The 11,104-nt window shown below is 46.1% G+C and overlaps 1 protein-coding gene across 1 annotated transcript; it reads right to left on the minus strand.

Annotated features, from left to right (window-relative positions):
- Positions 1-8,917: 8,917 nt before the first annotated feature.
- On the minus strand, positions 8,918-10,871 carry mid1ip1l (MID1 interacting protein 1, like). Its single transcript, XM_080008573.1, has 2 exons — positions 10,757-10,871; positions 8,918-10,271 (listed from the first exon to the last, which is right to left on the minus strand). The coding sequence occupies exon 2, from the start codon at positions 10,122-10,124 to the stop codon at positions 9,645-9,647; it is 480 nt and encodes a 159-aa protein (XP_079864699.1). The 5' UTR covers positions 10,125-10,271; positions 10,757-10,871; the 3' UTR covers positions 8,918-9,644.
- Between the last annotated feature and the right edge of the window lie 233 nt (positions 10,872-11,104).

Consider the following 11,104-nt stretch of genomic DNA (forward strand, 5'->3'; position numbering starts at 1 on the left):
GCCTTCCTAACCCTAGACTAACTAAACCTAGTCTTACTAAACTTAGTCTTACTAACCCTAGCCTTACTAGGATAACCTAGTCGCACTAACCATAGCCCTACTAACCCTAGTCTTACAAACCCCAGTCTTCTTAACCCTAGACTTACTAACCCTAGTCTTACTAACCCTAGCCGTTCTAGGGTTACCTAGTCGTACTAACCATAGCCTTCCTAACCCTAGACTTACTAAACCTAGTCTTACTAACCCCAGTCTTACTAAACCTAGTCTTACTAACCCTAACCTTTCCAGGGTTACCTAGTCACACTAACCATAGCCTTACTAACCCTAGTCTTACAAACCCCGGCCTTCCTAACCCTAGACTTACTAAACCTAGTTTTACTAAACCTAGTCTTACTAACCCTAGCCTTACTAGGGTTACCTAGTTGCACTAACTATAGCCTTACTAACCCTAGTCTTACAAACCCCAGTCTTTCTAACCCTAGACTTACTAAACCTAGTTATACTAACCCTAGTCTTACTAAACCTAGTCTTCCTAACCCTAGACGTATTAAACCTAGTGTTACTAACCCTAGCATTACTAAACCTAGTGTTACTAACCCTAGACTTACTAGACCTAGTTATACTAACCCTAGCCTTACTAAACCTAGTGCAACTAACCCTAGACAAAGTAAAGCAGGTCCAGGGTTGCAGTGTAGTGGTTGCATATAAAAGACTGTTGGGTCACTCATTCACAACTCATTACTCTAAATATTATAGGAATTGGCAGGAACCTTCTAGTTTGATATGACTGAGTATGTACGATGTAGTTCCTGTTTCAGTTTCCTTATTTTGTGAGTGAGTCATTCAATACTTAACTCCAACTGAAATGCCCGCCCACACACACACACACACACACACACACACACACACATACCACAATTCTGGACAGAAAATCCAGGTTTCATCTCCTCTCCCTAACCAGTGGCAACCGCCATTAAGCCACTTTCAACTGCCCAAAAAAAATGAATTATGCGCCCCCATATCATCAGAAAAACCTTATTTGCAAAAAAAAAAAAAAAAAAAGGATGGATTAAGTCCACTAGAGGGAACCGGTGACCGAGAATCAATCCTCTGTAGCTGAAAGGCGGAATCCCCTCCCAGTGTTTTTTCTCTCGGTCACTCAGCATTGACTTAAAATATTATGACCATAAAAAGAACGGTTGGATATAGCGCCGGACCTTTATCCTTTTTGGTTGCAGGGTAAATAGGGAAACCTGGAACAGGTTCAAGGGCCTTGAACAAGATCCGTTCCTTTCCCAACGTTGTACATCAGGGTGTTGTTCTTCTCTCTGAACGGCCTCTGGCGAGGACACGTTGACTCCTTGAGATATTGAGCACAGCGTCAGACAAACTTTGAACCTTGAAATATAACCTTGACAAGAGGTATTTCCACAAACGTCGTTTTCCACCCAAAACCCTGGCCGTTCGACATAGTAGGAGTGGAGTGAGCTTGTGAAGCGCCGGACCAGAGGGTGACCCGATGTGCGACGGCTCTGACCTATGGTTACCCTGCAGCGTTTGGTCACCTGCCGAGTTGCAGAGTCTGCCTTAAGTAAGCAAGTGCACACACAAACAGCGTATACAAAGAGGTGCCACGAATGTACTGCACTTGTGAAAATGTTAAATACTTGAATCATATGTGACAGACTAAAACAAACATTCAACTTTTAATTGCTTCTTCACTATTGGGCAAAAAAAAAAAAAAGGTTTAAGCCTTTTATTTCCCTGAGTAATTATAATATTCAAATCAAAGGTCCACTCACTACGAACAGTATGACACTTCCCACGTTGCAACAGAGTTTAACGGGGCAGCTGTAGTGTTTCCGATACAGCGATTAAGTCCCTGAGGTTACACAGGACTGTTTATAATTGTTGTGTGCGATGCTGAGAAGCTGCATTTTGCTGCGACATGAAAACACCAGCCACGGCCCCTGCACGGGGGCCTCCGTGAGACAGATGGTGTAAAACACTAACCTGTGCAGTCCCCACGAGGTTACCACAGTTCAGTGACTGCGGAGCAGCCGGGCGCTTATCACAAAGGCACGTGGGGCGTCTGCCTTTTCCCAGTTTTTCTGGTTTCCCATTTAGATGTATATTTTGTTGTTTGTTGTTATGGAGGGAAGGATGGAGGGAGGGTGACTTTACAATTTTACTTGAAGTGTAAGTTCAACAACAACAAAAGTCAGCTCTCATTGCTTTGAAATCCACAGCAGGTTCCTCTCGGAAGCTTGAACTATTTTGAGAACACTCTGGGACTAATCAGAAATCGCGCGGCATTCATTGAGTGTATTCGGTCGCTCAGTGGCGAAGCCTGACTCTGACGCTGGAAATCGAGCCGCATTACATCATACGTCCATGGAGTTCAGCTTCGGGATCCGCCCCCCTCACCGAGCCCCTGGGCTCCTGTGCTGCTCATTGGCGCCCTCCGGTCTGCCTGTGCATTGTGATTGGGTCGAAACAAGGGCAGGCCTCCACCACGCCCACTGACGGACTGACATGGAAAGGGCAAGTGAATGGAGTTTGGTGTTGTCCTTATACATGTGTAGACCCGGTTGACACAGAAGGAAAGCAAGCGAAAAATATTATCCATATGTACAGTATGTGCAATTCCACATAATGTGAGGGGGCGGTTTCGGTTGAATTACTGATTTAAATGGTAGAACAGGTTTTGTTTTTTTTATTTCTGTTGTACTGTCTATGCAAAGATTACATCCGTTAAACATTTGACACATAAATCAAGCAGGACACGTGACGGCGCTGCTGAAGCGACTTCCCGGAAGATCCCGCTCTTGCTTTCGCAACCCGTCCACGGCGTCATTATTTCTCAGCGGCTCCTAAAATAAGTTCTCCCAAACATCCGATTAGCCTCATCCCCTCTGAGTGCCTGTCGCTCGGCCCCGTTCCTTCAGGTTCACCGAGGCCTTCGTCATTGTCTCGGTCCCCAGCCTGCAACCCTTGGGTTGCCTTGCGTAACAGCTTTCTTTGAAATCCCCACAAAGGGGGTAGCCCGGCGCACTTGGCTTGCATCTTCATCTCAGGATGAATACCTCCCTTTCTCCCAATGAATACAAGCCGCTCGCCATAACCCTCTGTAAAAGGGCTGGCGAGAATATTAAGCAGGCCCGAACAGACGGACAGACAGGACAAGCGATTGCTCTACGGACTTTGGAAACCAAACCTCAGTACAATAGAGAGGGACATGAGGTAGAAAATGAATTTCGTTTGTTCAGAGGTGCAACATTTGAGAATGTTGGCGGTGTTTCAGACATTTGAGTCTTTTAAAGAACTAATCTGTCCTTTCGAGTCGGATCGCCGCATCATGCCTGTGCCCACTTCGGAAATATGCTGTGAGCTAAATATAAGTTAATGTTAATGTTATGGATAAGGTGTCATAGTGCCTTGGCTGCCGTAAACATCCAGACCCTGGTCAGTGTTAACATTTTCGGTGCTGGCCGACCTGGTGGATTCACCCCTTTCCTCCAAGAATAACCCTTGGCGTGAGCCCGGCCGTGCATAGTCACTTTTATGTTGTCATGGATCGACTTTTGAACAGACACGTTATTGCATTCAGAGAGTCTGCACGTACCTCTGCTCCCTGGGTATATTTATTTACGACATCTGATTAAATTAAAATATGCTCTTTGTCCTTTGTGATATGGAAGCATAAATACAATTTTATTGAAGGAAAAAAATACATTTGGGGAAAGAGAAATTCAAATATAATTGGGATATTGCCTTTTCATTTCCCTTATAGCATAATTGTATGGACCTAAAAATGAAATACCCTTTAAACCTTACATTTTCAAAAATTGTCTTGCTTCAGACAGATATTATATGCATGCATTGCATTCTGTTTCCATGGTTACCAACCTGTCAATCATGGGTGCCCCCAGGGACCTGCAGGCATTTAGAGGGGCAAGGGCTGTGGGCAAGATGCGGCAAAAAGGAGGTCTTTGTTTTTGGTCATTCCACTTTTTGAAGGAAGAGGAGGAGGGCGTTTCCCTTTTTTTTTTTTAACTTTTCTTTATTTTAATCAAGCAGCCTGTCATCTATAACTTGAAGTGTTTGCCTTTTTTCCTTGAAATGACTACACCCTTATTGCCTGAAAAGCGGTATAGAGAGAATTTAGCTATTTCCCCATAATGCATCTGGTTGCTTCTCTGAGAAGATGGAAAACTGAGTGCTGACTGTGGCGCTTCTGTCCGTTGTTGTTTTGAGAAAATGGTTGATAGGTGGTCTGACCATTCAAATGAATGCAATTTAATATCCATCTTGCATAGAACACATTTAAGCTATACATACATATGAGAGGTATAATTGCTTTTCAAAGTTTGCAGATTTCTATCACTGCATTTATTTTTCTGAATGCAGATTTCTAAAGCTGCAAACATTCTTTCATAGTTTCACTGATTTTAATAGTATCACCCTAAAGCAAGTAATTAGATTGTACTTCCAATAGGGTACATATTTGTTTCCTCCCGTGATGTGTTTTTGTTGTGTTTGGACCGGTTCACAGCGCACCCATGGCTCCAAGCGCCTCATGCCGGAAGATAAAGGTCAGGCTCGATAAAAGCGAAGACACAACGTTTCGGTAACGTGAGAAGCACTTTTTAGTAGATTGTATAGTTTAACAGTGCCTCAATTGATACTACAGACCTTGCGCACACATGCATGCACACGCACGCCGGCATATGCACACACATCCCCACCCCCGCTCACGCAAACAGTCCTGTCATTGTCTCGCAAATTACATTGAGCAGCAAGGCGTGCATTGACCTGCAGAGAACTGACCCCTCTTACCTTCCTTTGAGGATTCCATCGATAAGGATAGAGATAATACGCTGTTAAATGGGACAAAATGCAAATAAATACCATATTTAAAGGAGCAAAAGTAAAAAAAAACCCCAAAAAACAAAACAGTTTATGTTTGCTGTCCACAAATCTGTCTCTCATAGCCTTTGACAGACTGCGGACTCCAGGTCTGATACTTGGAATACGTGCCGGACGTGCAACCCTGCAGTACTGACCTAAATAGGCGGCACAGATAAAGCGGGACAATGCAAGGAGCCTGCGCGAGCGGCAGACGTGGTAGAGGGGATTGTCTGTCTGTGTCAGGCTGTAAGCAGCACCGGCTGGGATCCACGCCCACTGGCCTCTTACATAACCACTTGCATTGCTTGCAGTCCTGTATGTTCAGCGCAGACAAGGCACACTGTACGTGTCGACATGGTTTTAAACACTGATCCGAGGGTTGTTATTATGTGACTTTATTTTTTTTTCTTTTACCATCGTATGGATCCGTTTTTGTTTTCGTTTCTATCTTTACACTGCACGCCAGTTGTCGTTTTTTCTACTATATTTTAGAGTTGTGGTATACCTTTATATAATCACTTCAGTTCATATAGTCAACATTTTCCGTTCACGTGGGCTCCCACCACGAAGGGGACTCAAACTATGTCCTCGCATGAGTCTGCGAGTCTAGTTCAGGCTTGGAGTTCCCAGTCAACAAGTGAAGGAGAAGAGAAGGGGCGGGGGCAGTGTGTAGAAGGAGCTCTGGTGGGAAAACAGGACTGTTTATAATTGGAAAAAAAAGAACATAGCGTCCCCACCGTAACAGCTGCATCCAAGGCTGCCCCCCAACGTCGATACGGTCGATTTTTTAAATCTTAACAGGAGGATGCGTTTCTGTTTATTCTTACAAAAGCCTTTCAAAAGCTGTGAAATGGGTGTGCGTGCATTTTTTGGCAGCAGTGGGCATGCAAATTATGGAAGAATACTGAAAAGGAACTACTGCGTGTCATAGCACACAGGGCTGGTTCCTGTTACACTTGTTTCTATTCAAATACACTTCTGCTCTGACAACGATACTCTTTAGTGACCTTGCGTCAACATTAAAAAAAAAAAAAATTCCTGAAAAGCAACTCTTTCTTATTGTAGGAGCCATGACGGTTCCCGCCGTCAGATTCCGCCAGCGTCGCTGCTCCCCGGCGGTCTCAGAGACGTTGCGGTTCGAGGAAATGCTAATGACTTGATGGAGCGTGCCGGTTCCCATTACAGCACAAAGCAATACATTATGACTCTGAGCGTGCGCTGTGATGTGGGCTGCGCCCGCTGGATCTGATGATTACCCACAAACGCAACTGACGTCAGGAATGCGAGCGCCATACGTTACGGCGCAATTGAACACGCGCCTGAGAGTCGGCCGCTCTCGCCGTTGCTCAGGACACGCAAGGACCTAAAAGCAAACTCCACAATGGAGCTCTGACAGCAACGCTGTTGCCATAGCAAGGTGGAGACTAACCGGGGAGAATCGTTAAACAGGTTACAGGCAGGACAGCCAACCACCACTAATGTTTGCAAAAAATAATAGATAAGGTTGTTGTGTTTTTTTTTAGGATCACCGTCTATCTGACGTGAGTCATTACCTTCCACGACCTTTCCAGGTTAAGTCCTCCACCCTCATAAAGATAAGGTTGTCTGTCTCATTGGTGTGGGTGCGTGACGCTGCGCCGTTGTGCGTTCCCTGGACACTCGGTGTGAAAGTGAGGCGGCGGCCACCGCCAGGGCGGTTGGCTCGAGCGCGACGGCAGACATGGACATCGTCTGCCAAGCCTTGGCACAAAGTCTCATGCCGGCCCACCGGATGGGCCCCGCAGACCCGTGAGTGGCGTGCAGACCCGTGGGAGGCGTTTCAACCCCCAAATGTCTCCCGTGTCCAGGGGCTCGCAGCTCCGGCCTCCCTCGGTCACGTAGCCTCTTATGAAACATTCACCACAGCATCAGCACTATCACGGATACATAACCCATTATGAGGAAGCTGGGGGGGGGGGATTTATTACAGATTTTGTTGCTTCCCACACACACAGAACTGCTGATAATAACGTAATTACGTTTGTACAACACAAAGCGAAACTCAAATGTCTAACGCCGGGGTTTTTTGTGTCTTTTTAATAATTTTTCGAGACGTTATCAGACTTGTAAACATTAGAACAGAGAGTCCGGGTGATCTGGTCGTCCCTGTACAACAATAAGTATCCATTTCCACGGCCGAGTCCTTAAATATTTGGTTCGTGTGAACAGTCCAAGGAAATAACATTTCTTGCCTTTTAAAACAAAACAAAAAAAAAAACAGGGTTAAAAAATGATGTTTAAATGCAATGAAACTGAGAAGTTTACATCGAGAACAATACTTCAAACTGTGACATATATCTGTTTTTCATTCCGACAACCTAAATACATCCCATAATATATTAATCCGTTGTTTTGTCTCCCTTTCAAAGGCATCAAAAAACACTGGAGAAATCTTGACCCCTGCTTGAATGGAAACCTTAGTTTCATTCATATTGTCTGTCTTGCCAGCTGTCATCCACAGTTGACCCAGTTCACCCAAATAGCCCGAAAGATTGGCCAACACAGCCATTTCGATTTGAAACCATTCGCATAGGTCACCATGAGCCAAAACGGAGGAATACAACTGGCTCACACAACAAAGCTCATCTAATATTTGACCTATTATTATTATTATCATTTTTTTAATCCCATTCATTTGTCAGCGGGGGCATTGGAGAATAGGTCCAGGTTCAGAGAATCCTTTTCCTTTTCAGCCACCAAACGGGCGCAACTTCTGTAGCCTTGAGCACAAAACCCATTGTTACATGTATTCTAATCCGACGAGAATGAGACGCAACGTGCAGAGCCTCCCGTTCTCCCGAGGACATTTCTGATGCTTTCTCGAACCGCGACAGTTGCCCTTTTTGACTCCTGGAAGGGTAATGGAACGACTGCGCCCCTCGTCATTACAGCCCAGGGGGGGCGGCAGAAAATCAGGTCTGCGCGTCCCCTTGCTCGTGCAAGACGTGAGGACACGAGGGGGCACGAAACAAGCGGGCCGGTTCTTTGATAGCACGCCTCCATAACCCTTTGCCCTTTCTTTTTTGTGTCTACACCCCCCCCACCCCCCGACCACAGCGCCTTAATTATTGCCGTGCATTTCAGATAGTGAGGCGGAGCGAGGGAGAGGGAGAGAAAGCTTTCTGGGATTGGCTGCTCTTGGCGGAGCTGTTGCTAAGGGGAAGGGTTCACATGATTGATATACAGTGTGTGGCCACTTGTTTGAATAGCCGCTTGCACCCCCATCGAGACGTTATACCTCGGCCTATCCAACACATTTGCAAATGGCAGCAGAGATTGAAATAGATTATAATCCTAAAAATTCACATTAGACTTCAAAGTACTTCCCTACAGAGACAGCAGCATCTATCAGCGGTGCTGGTTTATAGTTAGTCCTGTATCCGTTATCCCTGGTACGACAGTCCAGTGTTTCTGTATATTCAGTTGATGGAATATGAAAGTGTTCATCTGATAGTCTTTATCCAACGGCCGTGCATGCAAGAGCGATTCTTCAAATATTTGAGGGATACTGGGAGAAGGAAAAAAAATAAGTTGATTTGAAGCAAGCATAATATGCATTTCCTGTTCAGAAGCAGTAAAATATTGATTAGTCCTTAATGCTGTACTACTCTGGGAGGCTGCACATTTTGCTTTTAGATAAGATAACACTTTATTGGTGCCCAGAAGGAAACTCAGGTGTAAGCAAATGATACCGGTTAAGTCAGTCGCCAAAATTGAAATGTTAAAACAATTGCGAGACATGCCCTGCATTGACATACCGGTCCGTGGAATGGACAAGTTGCAACTCATGCAATGTTTTGGCTTGGCATACGGGCATCGCCCCACATTTCAGCAAGGCAAGTGCTTGACGTGACTTGCGTTCACACATTTGGCAAGTGTTTCCATGGGGGGGGGGGGGGGGGGGGGTGAGTTCCCACTTCCCCTCTATAAAACCACTTTCTGTTTGTGATAAAGTACAAGACACATCAATTTTTCCAATTCTTTATTCAGCATTTATACTGCATTTTCGCTTAATATATCAAAAAAAAACAAAAAAAAAGTTCCGAAATATTCCAAAGGACAAACAAATGAGTGGTTCATTACAACTTTCAAGCCAATCTGAAGACAGGAACCTGATAAAAGAGGGGGAGGGGGGGCCAAATTAAATTGTATAAAAAAATTCAAGGCACAGAATGTTACACAAGTATTGGCGATGACAACCATAAGACCATTTTTTGGAGACAGGACAACCAGCATTCCAAAACTTCTACCGCGAGACCTATCCGGCACCCAGATATGTGGACCACTTGAAATGAAAAGACCCAAGAAACGTGGCGCACCAACAGATAGTGTAGTGTGATAGTGAGTCTATACTCACTGAAAACATTGTGTACTCAAAATTTCTTTCCCCTACGGGCTCAGGGGGCATGTGCAGCACGTGTTATTGAAATAGTTTAGTGAAGCTGGTTTAAAAAAATAAAAAAATAAAAAAAAAAAGGGGGGGGGGGGGGGGAGTTCTTTTTAGAGTGTCAAATTGGGCAGGATTGAGAAAAAGAATAAAATAAAAGCGGCCCCCGGTCACTTCAGTCCATTGACGATCTTTTAGGTGCGCTGGGGGTGGGGGTCCGCCCCCACTTCTCTTCCCAAAAACAAACCCCCGCCCCCCCGTTGTGTTACGAGTTTAGCAGTCTAGTTACAAATTAGCAGGGACCGGCTTATCTCATGAAATTCCCCCCGCCAATTTCCCTCTTGTAGCGATTGGTGAGGTGGTCCGCCTGCACCGTGAGCTTCGACAGGACCCCAAAAAGTCCCCTGAGGTGAAAGTGGAACTGGTCCTCCAAGTCAGAGTTGCCGGCGCAGGGAAGGTCTCCGGTCACCGGCGTCTGCTCCTCCTGCTTCACGGCCATCTCCAGGAAGCTGGCGCCGCTGCTCATCTCCCGCTTCAGCAGGCCCCACTCCATGTCGTTCTTTATCGACTTGAGGAGCAGGTAGTGCTCATACATGTCCCTCTGCTTGTTGGACAACGGCTGGTTGTTGTTTGTCTCCGTGGCCGCCTGCTCCTCCAGCGGCATGTCCCGCAGGAGGCTGGGCACCATGATGGTCTCATCCATGTTGTTGGCGGCGGCGATAAAGCGGTGCATGACGTTGATGAGAGAGTGCTTGTTGCTGGCCGAGTCGCTGCTGATCTGCATCATTTTGAAGGCTTTTGTTGTTGTTGTTGTTGTTGTTGTTGTTGTTGTTGTTGTTGTTGTTGTTGTTGTTGCGGGGTTTGCTTGTGGCAGACAGGTGGAGTAAGGCAGAGCTGCTGGACGCACAGGAGGTAGATGGTCCAAAATGTCACACTGCAGGAAAGTGACAGAAAGCACAACACAAGAGAATATACGTCAGGTCAAAGTGGCTACATTAGAGACAATACTATACTCGTGAAATGTAATCGACAAATAATAGCGATCACATGGAGTACTTGTAAAACATAGTATAAACACTGGATTTATAACTAAGCCACATAGTCACACACGGGTCAGATCAGATGGATTAGTGCAGCCAGGCTTAGAGGGGCGGACTCGCAATAACATCAACGTCCAGATCCATTTCACTGAAGCGAGGCCGGCTCAAACACACGCACCCCTGTGTGATGGAGGGAGGGAGGGGGCGGAAAACAAACAACGGGGCAGCTCAGGACCAACCGCCCAACTGCAGCGACACAACCGCAGTGTGCTACAGCTACAACAAAGCCTGTGACCTTGCCCCATCGCCACAGACGAGAGAGGAGAACAGCGCGAAACAAAAAAAATAAAATAAATAAAAAAAAAGATGTACCGCTGACCTGGACGATAAGGCAAACTGGAGTGCTTTCTTGGTGGTGCCGCTTTTGGTTAACGTTTAATTCCAGCTGCTCTCGGGCTCTGCTCACACCACCCGCCGGGAAGAAACGTAAGGATTTCCCCGGTCGCCAGGCAGCGGATATCGGCTTTTATAGGAGCCGCGCCGGGTGGCGGGGGAAGGCCCCTCCCGTTTACTCCCTACAGCCGAGCTGATTGGATAGTGACGGGTCGGTGGGCGGGCTCTTAGGGCGCCTGATACTGAGCGAGCCTATCAGAGGTCGCTTTAGCACTGTCAATCAAACATGTGAAAAGGGCTTGCCCGGCCGCGGCCCTCACAGGAAGTCTTGCCA

Source organism: Zeus faber (assembly GCF_960531495.2).
Source record: "Zeus faber genome assembly, chromosome: 10".
Lineage (NCBI taxonomy): Eukaryota > Metazoa > Chordata > Actinopteri > Zeiformes > Zeidae > Zeus > Zeus faber.

Excerpts from the sequence above, each read along its gene's own strand:
- mid1ip1l (XM_080008573.1), bottom strand. The coding sequence starts at position 10,124 with ATGATGCAGATCAGCAGCGACTCGGCCAGCAACAAGCACTCTCTCATC.